Below are 23245 nucleotides of genomic sequence, written 5' to 3' on the forward strand. Positions count from 1 at the left end.
AACCAAAATGGCGAAAATGCCGGATCTTTTCTGCATCGATATTTGAGTCAAATGACGTTCTTTTAGTGATAGCAAACGTCAAAATCAGTCGTAATTTTTGCAAATTTTGTGAAGTGGAATATTTGTAGAAGGAAAATTTATCGTTTAAATGTTAGTTAAAATTAATTATTAATATTTGGATGAATTTCTATCGCTAAAAACTATAAAGAAGTGGTGTCATTTGAAAAAGATAACTTGAAAATATAAACAAAATGGAAACGTCATCTACTCAGTGTTGTGGATTTTATTTCCCATAACATTGTGATTATACAACAAAATACGTGTTTGATTGCTTAACGTGTTATTATTCTAATATTGTAAGTGAAGTGACCGTGTTTCTAATGCGACCCCATTATGAATTGGTTCGACACTTCGGGTTTGACAAGTCTTGCTAAGACAGCTCTGAAAGAAGCCCAGAAAACCATCGATAAAGCCCTGGATATTCAAGACGAGAGCGGGGAGGAGGCGGAGGACGAGTCCCCTACGCAGCCAGCGGAGAAACCTTCTCCAGGTACTCCACAAAAAGACACCTCAGATTTCTTTTCTTCCTGGGGGTTGTCAGTGAGTGCTGAAAGTACCAAAGATGTTCCTATAAAGGAACAACCTGTTGTAACCGAAAGCCCATCTAAAATAAATAATCAAAGCATGTGGGGATCATTTGCTGGCTCGTTCTTTGAACAGCCTAAAGATGAGGGTAAAGCAGAATCTACTATAGTGAAGCCACCTAAAGCAAAATCTATGAATTTAATATCTGACGTCAAATATGGCAGTCAAGAAGACCTGTTTTCTAAAAGCCAGCTTGTTATGTCTGATGGACCAGAAGGATTAGAGTCGAAAATGAAATGTAAAGATGATGTGAAAGATGATAGACGATCATCCACAAGGTCAAACAGGCTGTCATTGATATCAAGTAGAAACAGTTCTGATTCTGTTGAGGTTTTATCACAAAGTATGAAGACAACTCCAGACTCGGAGGCAGCGTCAGGCCAGTCCATGTCTCACAGCAGTAGTGTGGGACATAAACTTAATTCAGAATCAGTTGAAGTGCTGCCAGACAGCCTTGTGAGCCCTAGTTCCATTGAATGCCTCGGATTCGACAGTTACTCGAGTGATAAAAACAGCAGCACATCATCTAACCTCTCTCCTGGTGAATGTAGTGACAAAAAAACTACACCAGTTGGTGACCACACTGAAAAGGCTGAAACAGCTGACAGTATTAGTTTAGTAGTTGATGATGATGAAGATACTATGTCATATAACTCTGTTTCAGAATGCACTGCTCCCACGGTACTAGATACTGATGAGAAACCTATTAGTCCATTCCAGAAAGCAGTTAGAAATGAACCAAAGAAAGGTGTTGATAAAGATTTTATACATTTAGAGCAATCTGTTTCTCAGAAGATGCATTTGAGTGAGAACTCATCTAATGATGGGTCCTGGTCTGACAGGACCTTGAATGCAGACAATGACAGTATTATTTTAGAAGCCCCAGAGGAACAGAAGAAAGATGACCAGGAGGACATATTGATGGAGAGGTTAAGTGATTCATCATCATTTTATAATGTCAATGTGACAGTTGAAATGTCCAGGTCTGACACCTCTGCTTTTGTTAATATAGAAAAACACCAATGTAGTGCTGCAGGAAGTAGTGAATCTTCTCAAAAAGATTGCAGCGTGAAGGAGAGAACATCACCTATTAGTTCTGACAGTAAAAGTGACTTGGTGAAGATTGGTTCTGATCGCACCTCGGGGCACACTTCAGGTGATGAATTAGAGACAGCAACTTCTTCTGATATCGAAATAATACCTAGTCCAAATGGTGAAAGTCATGGTTTCAGAAATAGTCCTGCAAAGTATGCTTTTAAGCAGGGGAAGTTTGATGGGACTACATCACCAAATCTAGTTGACTTGGTGTTGGGGAAGTCTTTAGCTACTAAGATTCGAGGTCACAATCGAGAGTTGTCTGAAGCCTCTGTGCAAAGTAATACTAGCGATGAGAGTCAATGTTCAGAGACGGATCGCTTGATGAGGAGGTTGTGTGAGATGGCGGAGATACTGGAGGCTAGAGAGAGTAGACTGATGGAGGTGAGCCGGAGCAATGCGGAGTTAGCTGAGAACAATGCTGACTTGAAGTCTCAGGTGGAGTCGTTGCTGGCCAGACATGAGGGTGGAGATATCAATATGATAACCGAAGACTATACTCAAAGAATGTCTGCTTTGGAGAAGAAGTTTCAGCAGGCTATCAGAGATAAGGTAATTGGAGATTCTTTTCATATTTTAATTCAGTTGTGAAAAGTTTGTTCAGAGATTCACTGTATGTTGGTGATTTTTATTAATATAAGGGCTGTGATTTATAGAACAGATACTATTTTTTGTAAGTATTGTATTGTAATTCTGCCAGAGATGGGCCTGACCCTATAATATAGGAAGGGGAGGCCTGCGCTCTTTGCAGGACACTTCAGCAGATTAACAATAAAAAAAACATAGCAACTATTTTTTTCTGCATTTATTTTTTCCCAAGTTTTATCAGCCTGGTGTGGAGTTGAATTACTGCATTTCGCGTTATCAACTGCAATAACCCAGCATGTATTTCTCTACTGACATTAAACTTTATTTTATGTGTTTATTATCAATAGGTATAGTTGCTGTTGATCACAAAAATGAATCATTATATATGCTACTTATATTACATTGGAGGTGAAACACCATGTAGTTGATGGAGAGTGAATGCCATATACCATATAGTCACATTCAATCATATGGGTAGAAAGTTATTCACGGTTGCATTCTGAATCTAGAAATACATATAATATACCTTCTTAATTGATGTACATAATGGAATATATAGCTTACTAGCTGTATTTCAACATAAAGAGTACCCTATGTATTATTTCAGTTTTGTTCAATTCTACTCTACCCATGTATCGTAGCGGCCACACTCGGCAGCTCTAAAGTTTACCAGTAGGGTGGCTTATTATGATTACTTACACTACTATAGCATTTTTTATTACCATAATTTCAGGTAATGCCACAGGTAATCTTGTTTAAATATTAGTTTCTAGTTTTAGCCCGCGCAGTCGTCCGCGTGGAAAATATACTATCCTGCAATATGTGTATGTTTTACCAGATTTCAACAAAATACATTCGGCCCTGATGACTTGATTTAAGATCTTCCTTTTCTCCAAATGTTTTCAAAGGTTTTCTTTCTCCTTCACAGGGCTACCCAGTTACATTCAATGTCAGTAGCTAGTGATAGTTGTCAAAAAGTAGCCAACTTTATTCAGTAAAAATACAAAATTATGTGAAAGTCGCATAAAAACATTACTTGTATTATTATTGAATTCATTAATTAGCGTCGAGTAGTTAATTAGGCATGCTCAGTCATAGATTAGAAGAACCTTGATTTGATTAACGATACAGATTTTACTTCCAAATGATTTTTAGCTAAATATTTATAAATTAACAAAACTGTGTAAGGACTGGCATGAAATAAGTAATATTGTATGGGATGGGCTAATGTGAACCGAAAGTGTCCAAGGGCTGGACAAGGACCTCCCTCCATTCTATTACTGGAATAAATTTTAATCCAACACAAAATCACTTAACACATTAAGTTAATTAAGTCAATCTTAATTTGAGGCTGTGTGCGATTTGTCTGTTTATATTTAATTACTTTATTTAAAATACGCATATCTTCAGGACCAGCTCCGAAAACAACTCGACTCTATGAAATCTGAATGTACATCGAGGAAGAACTCCTCGGAACTGGAGAACGCGCTGAAGGAGAAGGACGACGTCATCAGCCAGCTGCAGGAAGAGGGGGAGAAGCTGTCCAAGCAGCAGCTGCAGCACTCCAACATCATCAAGAAGCTGAGAGCTAAAGAGAAGGACAACGAGCAGGTTATCAAAGGACTTAGGTAGGTTCCTTTATACTTCTGCCTTACTTATATATGATAACTATTTCTTATTCCGTCTTGTTTTTCTAGTTTATTCCTCAGCTGTTAAGCGTCGAAACATAGTTTCCGCTTTCTCTTTTTTTTTCTCCACTTTGTGAGGTTTTCTCTGCAACCCTAAATTTTGGCCATTGACAACCGGATATTCTATTCTATTGTAGATATTATTCAGGTTTTCACTCTTCGTCCGTGGCCTTGTTTGAGAGCAGACGTGTTGCAAAAATTACTATTGCAAATATTACAACAGTGCAAGCTAATTACCCAATTTCATACTCAAAAATAAGTGTTAGAATCCCCTGTGCTATTATTACGCGCTATTTAACTCCCACCCGGCGTCGGCAAGTTCTGGCTGGTGCGGGGATCGTTTCACACCCGCTGCGATAAGAGATAGTCGCCATTTTTCATCTCTTTCTTTCTTGCGACGACGCGTCGTCTACCGATCCCACACGACTGACGGCGAACGGCAACCGAGCGGCCATCAAGCTACGAGCTGCTACGACCCCGTGACGCAAGGTCTACGAAGCGCCTACGACACCACTGAGCTACGACTTGCTCGTAGCCGACACGCAAGTACCACTTTATAATAAACAGAGTCTATTCTAATTCTAAACAGTTAACTTATACTGGGGTACAAAACACTACGCAAAATGTCTATTCAACATTCACCTCCTCAAATCAGATCAGAAAGTGCTGGTTCTCGCAACATCACGCTGCTACAAGCGAGTGATAACATCCCTACTCGTACGCTGTCGGATTCCAATTTAAACATTACAATGCGGAACAATAACAAACGGCAACGCAGCGACAGCGAAACCAACACTACAGAGTTGTATACCGATTGTATTTCTTTGGGGGCATCGAAACGGGGTGAGGTACAGGTTACTGATACTCACACAGACAGATTCCAAGCTTTCCAACAGGAAATGTTATCGCTGATTAAAAACATGTTTTTGTCCCATGAAAATGAAATTAAAAAAATAACTCCCACCTTAAATCAGATCCAAAATACAAACTCAAATATTGAAAAAGCCATATCTCATTTGACCTCACAAAATGAGGAATTAAGAAAGAAAATTGAACACCTGGAAACACAACATAAAAAAGATTTGGAATATACGATCATTCTTGAAGACAAAATTGAAGAATTGCAACGCGAAAGTCGTAAAACTAATTTAGAAATCAAAAACGTTCCCAAATTCGCTGATGAATCGAAGGAAACTTTAATACAGATGTTCAAAGGCTTATGCGAGACTGTGGGCTGTGACTTTGAAAAATCACAGCTTAAAGATATATACAGAGTTCGACAAAAGAAAGGAGGTAAAAACGACACTTCAATCATAATAGAGACCTCATCAACCATTCTCAAGAGTGAAATTCTCAGAAACTGCAAGGCGTACAACAAAAAACACAAGCAGAAACTTTGTGCTAGCAACCTGGGCTTGAGAAGAAAGGAAGACACTCCAATTTTTGTGTCGGAGCAACTGACAGCTAAAGGCTCCCGTTTGTACTTCCTGGCTCGCGATCTCGCTAGGTCAAGAGAATACAAATTCTGTTGGACTTCCTACGGCAGGGTATATCTGCGAAAGTCTGACAGCTCGCCTGTTATTATTGTTAGAAGTGAAGCTCAGGTGCAGAGCCTCATGGCGATTGATTGACTAGGCTCGGTGACATATACTGGGCTATTGCATGTTTCTGTCCTACTCATAGTACCTAGTTCTTTCATTTTTAATTTTTTTATTAGTAGTTTAGTCTTATTCATTACTTTGTGCATGTGGTTATTTCACTGTTCATCCAGTCATCTCAAACAACAAATGTGCACAGTCAAAGCTGGTATTCAAAGTTTAGTGTATAGTTCAAAACTTACTGACTTACAGATGCAAAATTTGACGAGAAACAGATATGTTGCCTGCTTTTATGGGCACGTTTCAATTATTTTTTATAAATTACGAAAAAGTCAAATATTGTACTTAATTATTTTCTGCATGCATCAGTCTCTTCGTATTAATAAACAAACAAATACATGCTATAGATGTGAAAGTGGCTGGGGGATACATAAGATTCCCTTTTTGCTAATGAATAGATGCCGAACAACTTTCTATGGTATTTTAAACTCTGAAGTGCATTTAAACAAAATATTTTATAATTTGGTATATTACAAGTGTTTATTTCCCAATATAATGACATACATCATTCTGCTAAGTTGTAATTATGGATAGTAACTTTACTAATATGGAGGAAATAGACAAAGTCAATATTGCTGAATCAGAGCAGATGTCTATGAATGATTTCATAATAAGGCCTTGCATCACAAGTAAAAACGACTATACTATTATTTCACAAAATATAGTAAGTATATATAAAAATTTTGATAACCTTCTTGTTAACTTATCGCAATTTAAATTTAGAATTGACGTCATCGTTCTGAGTGAATGCAGAATAGATGATGCCAAACCAATTCCACAGCTCGAAAACTACATATCTTACCACTCCACTAACCATATTAATCAGTGCGATGGAGTAGTCATTTACGTTAGAAAACGTCTCAAAAATAGTGTCAAAGAAATCAAATTAAATAACGCTTCATGTATGCAAGTAAATTTACCGAATTTAACTATACTTGGTGTATATAGGTCGCCATCAAATAGAGTCGCAGACGGTTTCATATTATCATTAGATTCGCACTTAAAATCTTTAAAAAATCGTAAACAGGTAGTATTGACGGGTGATATAAATATAAACCTGATACCTAAAGCCAATGAAGAAAGTCAAAAAATAAAAAATAGACAATCTTATCTAAATATGCTTGCCCTACACGGTATCCTTCCTGGCCACTCTTTACCTACTAGGGTAAACTCCTGTTTGGATCATTTCATGCTGAAGCTGAATGACAAGAAATATATAGCTTCCATATTTATTCTCGACACAACAATTACTGACCACCGTCTGACATTACTAAAATTAAGCAATACTAACTCTCTTAATGAAAACAATGAAAATATTAGAAGTAAAAAAATCACAGACTACGAGAAAACCCTTAATTATTTAATTGTAAATAATTTCGCGGAACTGATCTCAATTAACGATCCTATAAAATTGGCAGATATAATTACAGATAAATTAAGACAATGTATTCTTGAAAATACCACATCTAAACTAATTCCATGTAAAGACCGTATCATAAAGCCTTGGATAACTCCTGGCATATTACGCTGCATTAGAAATAGGAATGACATGCAATCTAAACTTAAAAATGATCCATCGAATGAGGTATTAAAAATAACTTACAAACGTTATCGTAACCATTGTAACACATTACTACAGAATTTGAAAAGAAAGTACGAGCGTGAGAAAATTTCTAAAAATAACGGAAATCCTAGATATCTTTGGAAAGCCATTAATTCAATAACAAATAGAAATAAAAATACAAACAACAACTTGGATCTTTTAAATACCCTTACTACACCTGAAGCATCCGTGAATCACGCAAATGATTATTTTGCGAACATAGGAACGGTAATGGCACAAGATTTATTGGACAAATTTCCTTCATCAAATAGTCAAACTCTTAATGACCCTTCAGTTTCTCATTCGTCATCGTTCATGCTGTTGGATACGGACTGTGAGGAGGTTTATGAAATTCTGAGGGGACTTAAATCTGAGAGTGCTCCAGGCTGGGACAACGTGCCTTCTGGGTTTCTGAAATATGCTCATCAATTAATTGTTCCGATAATAGTTCATTTAGCAAATCTTTGTTTTAAAAATGGAGTATTCCCAGCAGCTCTTAAACAAGCTGTTATTACGCCGGTGTACAAGAGTGGTGACAGAGAAGATGTTTCCAATTACAGACCTATTTCCGTCCTGACAGCTATTTCAAAAATTTTAGAAAAACTTATTAACAAGAGACTTCTAAATTATCTGGAAAAGTATAACATAATTTCTAACTCTCAATTTGGCTTCAAAAAAGGGGTATCTACTGAGGATGCTATCATTGCGCTGACTTCTGTAATTGTTGAAGCAGTGGACAGTGGTAAGAAGTGCTTAACCTCATTTTTGGACCTCAAAAAAGCCTTTGATACCGTCTCTGTCCCTACTCTTGTAAATCGTCTTGATAAGATAGGAATAAGAGGGATACCGCTTGCTCTCCTCACTGACTATCTAAAGGACCGTAAACAACGAGTTAAGGTGGGCCCGTACGTGAGTGAGCAATCAGAGGTCAGACACGGAGTTCCGCAGGGGAGCGTGTTGGGGCCTACATTATTTCTTATCTATATTAACGAGCTCTGCAACATGAAGGTTAATAATGGCCATATATTTTCTTATGCAGACGATACTGCAATAGTATTTGTGGGCAACTCCTGGAATGAAGTGCGAAATTCTGCGGAGGTTGGACTTACTATGATAGCTAAATGGTTGAGGACTAACTTGTTAACGTTAAATATGGATAAGACTAATTATATTACATTTACTAATTACAATAATACTCAACCTCAAAATGATTTAAATATTAGGATACACATATGTATGAATTCTCAAGACTGTTCTTGTAGCATGATCAGTAGGGTTGAAAAGACTAAATATCTAGGATTAATGCTAGATCAGAGACTTACTTGGCACCAGCACCTGGAGCTTCTCACAAATAGATTGCGTAAATTGATGTGGGTATTTAAAACTCTGCGATATGTACTAGACACCAAATGGATTAAATTAATATACATTTCACTTGCCCAATCAATCCTAGGTTACTGCATTTCTGTTTGGGGAGGAGCTACAAAAACTGAATTTATTTTTCTCGAAAGAGCACAAAGATCCCTTCTTAAATTAATGTACTTTAAACCTTACAGATACTCTACCTCTCAACTATACTCAGATTGCGATTTGCTTTCAGTTAGAAAGTTGTATATTTTAAATATAACCCTAAAAAAACATAAATCTTTATACTTTGATGCTAGCAAACTAAACAGAAGACGGAGAAATAATGTGACTGAGATAGTCCCAGTCAAAACCACCTATGCGCAAAGGCAGTTCACTAGACAATCCTCGCACATATATAATCATCTCCATAGAAATCTGGACATCTACCGAACAACTTCTCATGAATGTAAAAAAACTGTAACCCTATTTCTAAAGAGTAAAACTTATGATGAGATAGAAATGTTATTATGCGCTTAATATAACACCCAAGCACAATATCATTATACTAACTAGATGTTGCTGGCCCTTAGGAATTGATTTATTTTTCAAAAGATACCCTATGTTTGAACCCTTAACTATAGCCGTACCGGATTTCATCAGAATCGGTTCACCTGTTTAGCCGTGAAGAGTGAACAGGCAGTCGGACTTTCGCATTTGTACTCGTAATTGGTTTGATAATTATTAACTTTAGACTTAATACTGTATATTCTTATTGGTGATTTGGTAACTATACTAGCTTAGTTGACAAGTTTATATGTTTTTCATTTTTATTGTGTCGTTATTTGTCGGTGTAAACTGTATGTTATAATATTGAGCTATGTTGTTATTGTTAAACATGATCAGTGAATTTGTAACAAATCAGTGTAAACAACTACTTTGGAAGAGCGGGCTCTCCAAACACAAGTATTTTATACTTAAATGGAGGACCCAATCATATATGAGCTATTGTAAAAAGAGTCTAATAAAGATATATTATTATTATTATTATTAGGTTTAACCGCATGACTTTCTGATAGGTTTTGTTTCCTTTTTGCGAGTCAAGTCATATTCCTCAAGGCTGAGTTTCATAGGAAATTTGTTGAATGTAGCTCAAAGAATGAAAGAATGAAGCTCAGCTAGCGGCCAGATACCGTAATGTGAAAGTAGACGAGTGAAAACTGGTCATAGTAACCCATCCTTTGCCTAGAAATGGAAAATCAAAAAATCAAAATCAAATCATTTATTCAGAAATTAGGCCTTCACAGGCACTTTTTCACGTCATAATCTAAATTAAATGATGTTTACCAAAGCTACAAACTACTAGCATTTCGGAACGACCACTGCTGAGAAGAAATGCCGAAAGAAACTCATTCAAACAGTGTTGGTCCCTATTATGCCAGAAGGGCTTACCATTTTTTATATATAAATTTATGTATAATTTTTTATCAGTAATATAACATTAAGTACATAATAAAGTACATGGTCAAAAGGTATACTGAAACATATTATGATTGTGATCAAGTGCTGATGAAAGGAAAATATATATATACTTATATATATATGTATAATTAACCAAACAAAAAAAAAAACTTTTAATAAAAGATCGAGCTGACCAGTTCCCCCGGCAGCACCCGTTCACGAGTTGACGCGTGAGTCAGCCATCGCGAAGCTCAACCACAATAGAGGGAACCTCCCGACACGATCCACGATGCCGCTACCGGTTTGACCATTTGAATGTGCATGACATACTCGATCTCCATAATCTAACATAATAGATACCTATGTTACTTTCAGACACTTGGAGATCACAAATCACGTATATGTTTTACAATAAATGTCAAAATATATGTAATAAACATGTCAAGAAAATATATAAATAATAATAAAAAAAAATTAAAATCAAGTGTGAGAGGTGGAAGTTTTAGGAAGGGTCCAAGGTTTTTTATCATTTAAATAGTCGCTAATCGCGTAATAAGCATTAGCCATTAAAGCATTTTTAATATATGATTTAAATTTTGGCATTGGCAAGTTAATAGCCTCTACAGGGAGTTTATTGAACAATTTAACACTTTGACCCACGAAAGACCGCCTAACCTTTTTAAGTCGGAATCTGTTCATACAAAGTTTATGCCTATTACGAGTTACTACACTGTTAACATCGCTCAATGTTTTATACAGGTGTAAGTTAGATTTAACAAAAATAAGTACGTCGAAGATGTACTGAGATGCAACAGTCATAATATTTATCGATTTGAATAATTCTCGCAAGGAATCCCGTGGCTTAAGCCCATAAATAAAACGAATTGCTCGTTTCTGTAAAACAAAATTTTTTCCTATGTCAGCTGCATTACCCCATAACAATAATCCGTAGGACATTATGCTGTGAAAGTAGCTGTAATACACGAGCCTAGCTGTTTCGATGTTTGTACACTGTCTGATCCTTCTCACTGCAAAAGCTGCCGAACTAAGTTTTTTGGCCGTGATTTCAATATGTTTATCCCACTTAAACTTACTATCCACAGTAATGCCCAAGAACTTGGCACTGTGTACCCATTCTAATACTTTACCATTAACTACTAAAGGAATATCAAGTTGGGGTGCGTTTGAAAGAGAGAACTTAATACACTTGGTCTTGTCTGTGTTTAAAGCCAGGTTATTAGTTGTAAACCATTCAAGCACAAGTGACATAATGTTGCTTACATTGTTATAATTTCTACTTTTTCTATCAACTTTAAACAGTAGTGACGTGTCGTCAGCAAATAAAATTACATCACACAATTGTTGGGCAAGACAAGGAAGATCATTTATATAAACTAGAAATAGAAAAGGACCAATAATGGAGCCTTGAGGCACGCCCATGTGCACAGGAGCGCTGTTAGAGGCTGCTCTATTAATTTCTACTTTCTGAGTTCTATTGTCTAAGTAAGAAGATAGTACATCAAGGGCCGCTCCAGTGACACCATAGAATTTAAGCTTATTTTTCAGTATGTTGTGGTCGACACAGTCAAAAGCTTTTGAAAGGTCACAAAATACACCTATAACATCCTGTCCGGCTTCCCAAGCATCATTGATAATTCCAACTAGAGTGGCTGCTGCATCAGTAGTGGAACCTTTAGTGAAACCGAATTGACTATTGTGTAATATTTTGTTTATGTTAAAATAGGAAACTAATTGAGTTAAAATTAGCTTTTCAAAAATTTTACTTAATGCAGGTAGAATAGAAATGGGTCTGTAATTAGTGGGATCGTTTTTAGCGCCCTGTTTGAAAAGAGGTATAATTTTGCTGATTTTCATGAGGTCAGGGAAAACTCCATCTGAGATGCAATTATTGAATATAATAGTTAAGTGGGGAGCAATCAGATCAATAATAGTGCTAAGCACTGAGACAGATATACCCCACAGATCCTCTGTATTTTTCATGTTGAGTGCTTTGTAAGCAGATAATAATTCTTCAGGAGAAATATGTCTAAATCGGAAGGTAGATTTAGGATCTGAGGCATTTCTTTTTAATAAATCATCTGCAGCACTGGGACAAGACGAAAGGGAGCCCGTAATATTTTTAGAAATATTGGCAAAGAAGTTATTGAATTCGTTGGCCACTTCGTCATTTGAATTAATGGTTTTATCACCAATTTTTAAAGAAATATTGTTGTCGCGTGGGTTAAACTTGCCGGTTTCTTTATTAATGATTGACCAAGCTGTTTTGATTTTGTCATTAGAATTTTTTATTTTATAAGTTAAATATAAAGATTTTGCTGTTGAACATACCTTTTTAAAAGTTTTAGAGTAACGTTTAACATATGATATAAATTCCGCATTAAAATTATACTGTTTTTGACCATAAAGTTCATACAACTTGTTTCTGCTAATATAAATACCATTTGTAGCCCAATCGCAAAATTTAAGTTTCACTTTATTATTAAAGGTCTTAAGAGGAAAAGTTTTTTTGAATTCTGTTTCCACTGTATTAAAAATCTTATTATAATGTTCATTAGGATTTTTAGTTAAATCTAATTCAGGCAATTTCTTATTTATGGTTTCGCGAAAACGCATTTTGCGGTACTTAGTTAACGGCCTACGGATTACAGGAGCGGAGATAAGGTTAGACTCTTTGTTACGAATAAGTGATACTTGTTGGCCCAGGTGGTCAGACCCCAGACAGGCGAACAGCTTTCCTTCAGAAACAGTACAATCACAGAAAATATTATCTATACATTTGGCTGAGGTCGAGGTTATCCTAGTGGGTTCAAAGAATGTGTGCTTTAAATTAAATGAATCGAGCAAATTTTTAAAGCCATTGCTTTCAGAACATGAAATCAAAATGTCTATATTAAAATCACCACATAAAACTATGTGCTTATTGCTGGAGGTAACTCGCCTGAGGGCTTCCTCTAAAACATCTAAAAGAGTTTCATAACAGGCTGTAGGAGGTCTGTAAGCACAAATAATAATATATTTATCCAACTCTACACAGGAAAGTTCTATTTTGCATTCAACTGACAACCGTACTATGTCTTTCCTTTCTTTATGCTTATAATTTCTATTAATTAAAATTAAGGACCCTCCGTGTTCAGAACTTTGTCTTAGGAATGTACTTCCTACTATATATTTATTTGGAAAAGCTAATTTAATTTCATTTTTAAAAAAATGTTCTGTAACACAAAGAATATCAACCTCTCTATGTTCCAAGAATAAACAAATTTCATTATATTTGCTGGTGAAACCCTGTATATTTTGATGAACAAGGTTTATAAAAGAAGGTTTCACCTCTGTCTTATTACCTAGTTTAAAACTAAATTATTAGTACTAGTACTAATATCTGGTGACTTCGTTATATTTGATATAACGGGTCTATAAATATTGTATGCTAAAAGTTTAGCAATAGTCGACTTATGTCTATGGGGCAGGTACACAGTACCATTGTTGTAAAAGCAGTTATTAATATATTTATTTAAATCTAAAATATAAATCTTTTTTAAATCCCAAGTGAGGTTATATAAACATGTATTCAATGTATGGATATACTTGTTGTTAGAATAATTTTTAATATATGGGAAGAGAACTAAAATTATTTGGCCAACACCCGATTTTTCAATTTCTGCCAGAACATTTTTACAGTTTAATAAATCTCCACGAGAGACATTTTTACTATTGCCTATGGCTACTATAAGATTAGTGTTGTGATCAAATTTCTCATTCTTTATCTTGGACATTATTTGTGAAATGTGTAATCCTGGCATACAAATATTGCATGTGTTCTGTGTAGTATAATTCGAAAGCAAGGGACCCAGGTTAGCACCCAATTCATCAGAGTAGATTACAGTTCTTTGGGTCTCACAGTCAGTAGAGCCTGACCTAACCAAAGTACTAGTGGTGCTGTTGGAACACAACAATCGCTGGCTAGGCTGCTTCCACCTAAACTGATTATGTCGTATTTGAGTTCGATAATTGAAAATAAAACTTGTGTTTCCATAGAGACAAGATAGCCGAGCTGACGGCCGAGGTGGACCGCGTGAAGAGGTCGATGGCGGCGAAGGAGGAGCTGGAAGTGAGCCAGATCGAGGCCGTGTACCGGCTCACCGCGGCCAACAAGAAGCTGGAGGCCGAGCTGCTGGAGGTAACATGCAACACATACACTATTACATACAAGACGACCTCGGTGGCGCAGTGGTAAGATTCTTACCACTGAACCGAGAGGTCCCGGGTTCGAACCCCGGTCGGGTCATGATGGAAAATGATCTTTTTCTGATTGGCCTGGGTCTTGGATGTTTATCTATATATGTATTTATTATAAAATATAGTATCGTTGAGTTAGTATCCCATAACACAAGTCTCGAACTTACTTTGGGGCTAACTCAATCTGTGTGATTTGTCCTAATGTATTTATTTATTTATTTATTTATTTTACTATTAGTACCTTCGCAGCAGTGTCGTTAATGCAAGTGGTTTGTAGCTTTTTGAGAAACTCTATATAATTTTAAATTTAACGCGGAAAAGTACATGCGAAGGTCTAATTTCTGAATACTTATGACTTTAAAAATCATCACTAATAGTATTGAGTTATGACAAACCTAGTAAAACATTGTTTATTGTGTCAAACAATATTCTTACATACTATAAAATGAAGTCCTCCTGTCGCGAGTTTCTGTCTGTCTGTGTGAATGCGATAAACTCAAAAAGTACCTGATAATTTTTTTTACGGTTTTGTATCAATAGATAATGTGATTCCTGAGGAAGTATTATTATTACACATTATTTATGGTTTTACTCGAGCGAAGCCGGGATGGATCGCTACATACTATATTTCCATAATTCGTTTTAATCTACGCCGCATAAATCTGAGTGTTTAAACTGATAACTTCGTCTGATCTATCGTCATTATGATTACTTGCTATCAGTGGAATAGCTAATGATTAATTTTTCCAACCGAATAGGAAATTGATACTAAATTAGGTACTTGTATCGTTAACGCTCACAAAATTTTTATTTTATTTTTATTTGGGAAACAAACAGTTATAAATAGAAAAACAATAAAATGTTACTTAAATATTACAAAAACCAGTTAAGTTTCCACTAGTTACTGTTGTATTCTCTTCCACTCTAGGGTGCGCATGCGCACCCTTGTTCACGTTCCTTGTTGACACGTCAACACACACCGCGGCAGGTGGAGCTTTGTTTCGTGAGCAAGCGCATATTGATGTCTATTGCCAGTATGATGGTTAGATGTACGCGAACTTTTTGAAAGAGTGAAGTTTTTATTATAGTTAGAGCGCTATGTGGCCATTTACAAGCCCCATTTGGGGGTGATAAGGACCTACTTGCCGAATATGAGAGATGTAAATTGTTATAATTTTACGCTGTTTAGGCCAAGAGCCTCCTGGACGACACGAGCTCCCGCCTGGAGACCTCACGGGCTTCGCTGGAAGCGGCGCGGAGGGAGCTCGCGGAGCTGCAGAGGAGCTCCGGGGAGCTGCAGAGGCTGCGGGCGTCGCAGCCGCAGCTTGAGGAAGAAGCGCGCGCGCAGCGCGACCTCGCCGACAAGCTGAGGGAGGAGCTGCAGCAGCTCCGGAAGGAGATGCTCAATGGTGAGTCCAGGTTATCTGTGCCACGGGATCTTCGTATAGTTTAGTTGAAATACAGATTTAGTCAAGAAAGTGACAAGTAGACCGACTGTCGCATTATATTTAGCACGGATCCAACGTCATCATATTTTCTATAATATATATTTTAAGTTATATTGTAGCTGCAATTGAGATGAATTTCTTTAATTTTCAAGGGGCTCGATGTCGTACTGGTGCGCGCACTCTAGGTACGATAGTGGCAGTTAAGCCACTTGTCATTGGATATTGGTGGATGGACCAAAAATATTGTTTTGAGCTCCTCATTGCACTAAGCACGTTGAGCTGTTGGCCTGTGGTCGGCTGTGTTTGCTTGCAATTATAAAACCCAGCCAATCCACAGCGGGCCTAAGTTATGGCCCAAACTCCTTATCCATTGATAAGGAAGGTTATTTAGAATATCACAATGGCCGATGATAACAAATGTACTAATTTAAGGATCTTCAAAGCAAGAGTGGAGGCATTATATTGAGTTGCGTGTAGCATCTTATCTTCGCTTCGCATCAGACCGGAGGTCACACGCCTCGAATTATTAAATATTTAAAGCTAATTTTTTGTCCAACTTCTGGACAAAAGCCTCATTTTCTACTGGTGTAGCAGTGGTAAAGTGCTTGCCTCTGAACCGAGAGGTCCCGGGTTCGATCCCTGGTCGGGTCATGATGGAAAATGATCTTTGTCTGATTGGCCCGGGTCTTGGATGTTTATCTATACATATACATATTTGTTATAAAATATAGTACCGTTCAGTGAGTATCTCATAACACAAGCCTCGAAGTTACTTTGGGGCTAGCTCAATCTGTGTGATTTGTCTTAATATATTTATTTATAAATGTCGACTCGATGCGGTTGAGGTTTGTTGATCCAAGAAGCGCGGGGTGTCGGCGACGGAGAGGCAGACCGAGAACTCAATAATAAATGAATGTTATTGTGTACCAGAGGAGAAACGCTGGCTGTCGCGGGAGGAGGCGCTGCGACAGCAGGTGACGGAGGCGCGCGAGCTGCTGGTCAGCAGCGACCAGCCGCCGCCGCAGGCGCAGGTCACTTCGCTTTCATTTGCTTTCTGAATAACTTACATGGAACTGCATACAGTTTTATTTTTAAATGTCAGGAATTTCAAGAAGTTCTTTATGATTATTATTATTTTTAACTGTATATAGTGTTTGATTGAATAGTATTTTTATGTATTATGACTCATCTCCGCATAATGCAAGTTTGCGAAGCCCGAGGTTGACGTGAAAAATAGCCTTAATTTTGCAAAATTTGGTTGTGGTTTTACCGGTCGTCTGCCTGACGTCGGTTCTCCTTAGGAATACTATTGTTGTCAGCTGTTAAGGCTATGTGTTGTACGACATCCACGGGAGGATATGTCGGCATACATTGGTGTGTCCGAGTTGGGCGCTAGTGTTTCGCCGGCGATATATATGTTAGGTGTGTGGTGCAGGAGGAGGGCGTGGCGGCGCTGCTGTCGCAGCTGGCGGCGCAGCAGCGCGCGGCGCTGCGTCGCGACCAGGCGCATCAGGACAACGTGCGCGCGCTGCAGCATCAGCTCAGTAAGGCTTCTCCATGTCCCTGTAGTAGATTCAAAACACATTTCTTTTGAGGATGTTGTTCTTCAAAAAAAAAAACGAGAGCTTTGCATGGCTGTCGTCATTTCCGAAATGAATTATTTTTCTACGGTACTGATTAATTATTAGTAAAACCTATTGTAGATAGTATTTTTTAAAATGTGAAATAGTGCAGCAGTTGCTGTTGGAGCGCTTTGAGAATCACACATTTAGATACAATTTTTAATGGATCTAAAATAATGATATTTAGCATTGTCTTACAGTATAAGTTATAGTAGTAATTCTATGTATTTGACAAATTATATAGGAAAAATAAAAGCTAATTTTATGGGTTTTTTGATTCGTGAATTCAAGTTATATTTATTTAGGTATAACGGTCGGACGTCTGCACGAATACTTTATTCGCAGCATTTGGCGCGGTGTAATTTTAGGATACTGGACATGTATGGCGACGCAACTGCTTAGTATAACCCCACATTACAGTCAGCCGCTGCCACTTCTCGCTGCGGGAAATATTTCCCTAAATACGACGCGAGTGTTCTAATTCTGCGGCGGTATAGTGGGTCAGTGATCAATAAACAGATGTGTCGTGTGTACAATCGTCAGATGAAGCGGAAGGTCGCGCAGCCAGAGCGGAAGAGCGCGAGTCGGCGTCGCGCGCGCTGAAGCTGAGCCTGGAGTCGCAGCTGTGCGCGGCGCACGCGCGGCTGCGAGACAGTGAGCAGCTGGCCGGCGACGCCGCGGGCTTCCTGGCGGAGCTCGGCGACGCGCGCGCGCGTCTGCACGGGTCTGCGCTTCATTTCTTTATTATATTCATTTATTTCGTCTTTGAATTATGTTTAATGTCCGTCGCTGTGTTCCAGCAAAACCCGCGAGCTCGAAGCCCTGCGCGCGCAGATCTCGGAGAGAGAGTTGGAGCTGGTGCAGAGAGTGAGCGAGCTGGAGACGCAGCTGGAGGAGGAGAAGGCCGCGCTGGAGGCGGAGCGGAAGAGAAACTCTATTTTGCAGGTCCGTTGTTACGGTGCCGTCTAGAAAATATCTAAAAACTCTCAACTAAATTGCACAAAACTTTAATTTACTGTTCTACTGTTTCTTATTTAACCTCAAGTAACCCTAAATATCCTCCAACAGTATTCAGGGGTAGTAAGTTATTTTTAGCCGTGTCACAGCTGGGCGTGCACCCGAGCTAGAGTAGCAGAGTGTAGCACAGAATGTAACGCAGCACGCGTTCCCCCCGCAGGAGCAGCTGTCGGCGCGCGAGGCCGAGTCTCCGGCCGCGCCGGACGCCGCCCCCGCCTGGCCGCTGGTAATTACTTTCTCTATTTCATTTATACAGCACTAGCTGCGACTCGGGGCTTCGCTCCCATGGGTATTTCAGAATAAAAAGTACCCTATATGTTATTCCAGGTTCCAGGAAATTGGTACCGTGTAGGTACCAATTTCCACAAACCGTCCAGCAGATTTCGAGTGAAAGAGAACAAACATACATACATCCTCACAGACTTTGATATTATTAATAGAATTATTCCGTTCGGACAGTGTGAGTACTAACACCACGGTCTAGTATAAAATGAAATATTTCCTTAGTTTTGTGTTTATTTTTGATTTATGAGCGATAAATATTTGAATAATTTTGATGTAATTAATATTAGCGTTATATTGGTTGCCTTAATATTGCTATATTCAGTCTAAAAAGTAAGTCTTGTTCGATCGATAAGTTTATGACGTATTATGACGTAATGATTGTTGGAGTCAACATTGATTCCTAATATACTTTAATGAGAATAAAAAAATACAACTACAACTACTACAATAAAGCTTTACAACATTGATAAAATCAGTCGAGTGGTCTATTGAGGTGGGCTAAATGGCTTCAAAAATAACAGATTTAATCGTTAAATTCTTTTTAACTGCATATCAGTTTAATAGTTTATTATTTTATTCGTGGAACTAAAATTTCTAGCCGAATTAAAATTGTCCGAGCGTTAATATTTTAAGCGTAAGCAACTTAATAGTAAAAGCGCTGAGTTGTCCTGCGCAGGACAACTCCGCGCTGGCAGCGCCGGGGCTGTCGGCGGCGGGCGTGGAGGAGGCGCTGTGGACGCTGACGCGGCGCGACGGTGAGCGGCGCCAGCTGGCCGCCGCCGCCGCCGCCGCCGCCGCCGACCGCGACCTGCTGCGGCGCCAGCTCGCGCAGCTGCAGGCCAAGCTGGACGACTACCAGGTGCGGCTGCGCATCGTACCTTCTAATCAATCGGACATCAGTGGACATAGCGAGGCTCAAACTCTGAGTCCTAGCTAGATCCAGTCCGAGCGAGTTCTTCAGTTTTCTGCCGCAAAAATAAATCATCGACATTGAACTTCCATAAAGACGGAGTTACATTTCACAATTGGTTAAATTCTTATCACATTATAGACACAATAATAACACAATTGTATTTCTACAAAGATTAATTAAAATCGGCAGGTAATAATTACTTATTACCTGCCGATTTTAATTAATCTTTAAAAGACAAGTAGTTATTGTGATTAGTAGTATTTAGTAGAAACTATGAAAGCTAGATATATGTATACACTGACGCCCACTTCATTGTAGGTCGATTTTTTTTCCATAGAAACTATTGATGCATTCCGCCCGAGAAAGCACCGTTCAAAAAGAAAACTTTCAATCGACAGTTTTCTTTACAATTTGAGTTACCATGGAAAGTCCTTGTTATTTTATAGAATGACATACATATAGCCCATGTCCACCCTGACATTCCATGCCACATATTGGTGAATTATTTTTTTAAAACGGCACAAAAGTTCCGAAGATTACCCTCTGCAAACATATCCTCGGAATATAATTGAGACGTCGTGTCTGTGGACGGCCGTTGCAGGGCATCCAGGAGCAGTACGACGCGCTGCTGCAGATGTACGGCGAGAAGGAGGAGCAGCTGGCGGAGCTGCGGCTGGACCTGCAGGACGTCACGCAGCTCTACAAGGCGCAGCTGGACGAGCTCATAGCGCTGCGGGGGCGCACGTAGGCGGGTGGGGGACGCAGACCACAAAAGTGTATTCATAAAAAATGTCAACCTCTCATTGTATTATTTTCCTTTAAAGGCGGAAGTAGACCTTTCGTTGTTTTAGTTTTTCTGCAGGAAACCGGTCGCAAATAATAATACCTCTTGTTGAAGCAAAGATAAAGAAAACTAAAGACGATGGGTTAACGTATCCATAATCTAGTTTTCATACTCTGCAACCTAAAGCGACAGATAGGGCCTTGTCGACCAGACGCGATGCGAGGAATATTTTTTCGACGTACTTATTTAAAAAACCTATTTAAAACAATGGAGCGCCGACGGAACACAACAGACCAATGGGACCGCGCTCATAGTCGTAAAAGTAAGTTGATATAAATTTAGGCAACTTATTGATTATAACTTGTTATTTTAAATGAAATTGTTGTGTTTGAAATTTTTTATGAGTATGGGGATATCTTGTGATACATGTATTTCTCAATAATTCTTCAGTCCATATTTACAAGCCCTAAGGACTGCTAATGAACATTTATTGAGACATTATTGTGGGTTTATCAGAATTTACATCCTAGTATAGGTTGCCAATTTAATGTATATCATAGCAAGACAAAATTATAAATACACCTTTCCATGTTCTCTGTGGCAGCGCATTTTTAAATAAATAAAACAAAAAGCAAATAAAAATGTATACTATTTACGTTGTACCTTTTTATTCGATTAATTTTTACTCACGTGCTATCTTCGTTAATAATCGATATGTACCCATGTGTATTTCTAATTTTGGACATTGCAAATAATATGCAATTTTAAATGTACATTATTGTTACACTACATGTAACTGCGCCTTCGATTACCAGTGTATTAGCTCTGTAGGATTTAAATCATAAAAACCAAATAAAAAAACAAAAAAAAAATAAAGCTACTTAATTCATTGTTAGAAGATTTGATATCACATAATTCTATAAAATATTTAATCTCACTACATACTCGTGACCATTCCGATCCCTAAGTTAACTTGAGGGTTTTTACAATAGAATCTATTTAAATGAATAATAATTATTGTGGTTATTGGATCGTAAACATAGGCAAGTTATATAAATAACGAGTTCTCCGTAAAATAAACTTATTTACCGTCAATATTCAATAAATTACATAAATGCAATTCTTTTGGTGAGTGGATCGTGCTGTCTCTTGGGAAGCTGGATAGTGATTGCCATAAGTACGAGATATAACTTGTAGATGAAATGCATAAAAATGTCGTAATGACGTCACCTTTCTCGCATTCTTTACATTTAAATCAATAATTTAATATGGCACTTGTGAAAGTTCCTTATTTAATGCCATAATTTAGTCATATTTATCAAATGTGAGGCCAAAGTGGTAAATGTAAAATATTGTAATTGAATCATTTCAGATTTTGTGTTGATTGCAATTTCTATTGTATATTATATGCAGCGTGACGGCCATATTTAGACTGCTTAAATAAAAGTTAACAACAGATACCAAATAAACAAAACTGTTGTATATTTTTTAACTTCATTGATCTGCCACCGCTTACATGTACCACTCGCGGCTGCAACATTACGAAGGTGCAGACACACGGCATCATCTTATTATGTACGTCATAAAAAAAAGTTTAATTTTGAAACTGTCCACTAAGATGAGATTCATGTATTTTTTTGACTCTCGGTCTATAACGGAACGAGTGGGAAAAAAAAGTTCCAATCGTCACCACTGGGGATGAACGAAACTTGGCGCAGCGGACCCGGCTTAATGTAGTAGTATGTGTGTCTGTACCTCGAAAATATATTTGGTGCTCGGTAGTTATAATTCATAAATGTATTTGGTCAACTCATGTATTGTTTCATATTAGGAGTTTAAATTTTATTGTATATTGTTATTTATTATTTATTTCTGCCGTTTGTCTAATTTTGAGCTGAATGTTTTCTGCCATAAAGATCGAAACTCATTTGACATTCGGCTTGCGCAAAATAATGATTCAAAATATCATTTATAATACCTATTTCGAGAGTTTGCTATCATAAAATGTATGTGATATATGTTCACTGCCATTAAATGTAAGAGCTTTTGCCATAATTTCATGTATTTTTGCTGAATTGATTAAGCATCGGATAGAACGGCTAGGAAGGAGTTGGGGGAGACCTTTGCCCAGCAGTGGGACGGAATAGGTTAACAAAAGAAATAAGGCAAATCAGTCCCTCGCGTAGTGCACACAAATGTGAGCTTAGAGCTGGTCTGAAATCGTATGTAACATCGATATATTTTTTCCTATTCCGTAAAAGGCGTGGACATCTGAATTTCATCAATGTAACAACATTAAGACTAATGTAAATTAAAAGTTCCTGTTTGAAAATAAGATATTATATTACTTATTTTTCTTGCAGAAAACAATTTTTTCGATCTTGCAGAAAACGTTCGATGCAATGTATTATAGCTTAAGTTGTGATGTCTGAATTAAAGGCTGGTCGTAACGGACGGACAGGGGAGTGTAAGACATCGTTGTTGGTTAGTATTTTATACTATGTGTCTAATGTATCATTAATATACCAAATTACGAAAATATGTGTCTTAATATATTATGTAAATATGACTGTTGTTTGTTATTGTACGCTGTCGTTACTGACGCACGCGACATCCTCGCTAGTTCTAGATGCATTCATACTAGTTCGATTCGAGAGTGTCGAATATTATTGAGAATATTCGTCACTGTGAGACGATTTACACGAATTGGTGAGATTGAGTATACTGTATGTGACCACTACATTCACGTTAATTATTAAATGAACATGAACTGGTGTCCCTCGCGTAGTGATGTTGGCGGTGGTGTGACTATGTTATGTGAGTGTTGTCAATTTCAT

At 37.8% G+C, this 23245-nt stretch overlaps 1 protein-coding gene across 2 annotated transcripts; it reads left to right on the forward strand.

Annotated features, from left to right (window-relative positions):
- The first annotated feature begins 59 nt into the window (after nt 1-59).
- Tmf (TATA element modulatory factor) lies at nt 60-22977 on the forward strand. Of its 2 annotated transcripts, XM_053750562.2 has the most exons (12): nt 61-550; nt 1310-2292; nt 3739-3956; nt 14139-14280; nt 15529-15748; nt 16718-16818; nt 17223-17331; nt 17953-18133; nt 18210-18354; nt 18587-18652; nt 19388-19570; nt 20226-22977. In XM_053750562.2, the coding sequence occupies exons 1-12, from the start codon at nt 394-396 to the stop codon at nt 20370-20372; spliced, it is 2652 nt and encodes an 883-aa protein (XP_053606537.1). In that variant the 5' UTR covers nt 61-393; the 3' UTR covers nt 20373-22977. The 2 variants fall into 2 exon arrangements, with proteins under 2 accessions (XP_053606536.1, XP_053606537.1); XM_053750561.2 differs by having other exon boundaries at nt 60-2292.
- The last annotated feature ends 268 nt before the right edge of the window (nt 22978-23245 follow it).

This window comes from Plodia interpunctella, chromosome 10, assembly GCF_027563975.2.
Source record: "Plodia interpunctella isolate USDA-ARS_2022_Savannah chromosome 10, ilPloInte3.2, whole genome shotgun sequence".
NCBI classification, from domain to species: domain Eukaryota; kingdom Metazoa; phylum Arthropoda; class Insecta; order Lepidoptera; family Pyralidae; genus Plodia; species Plodia interpunctella.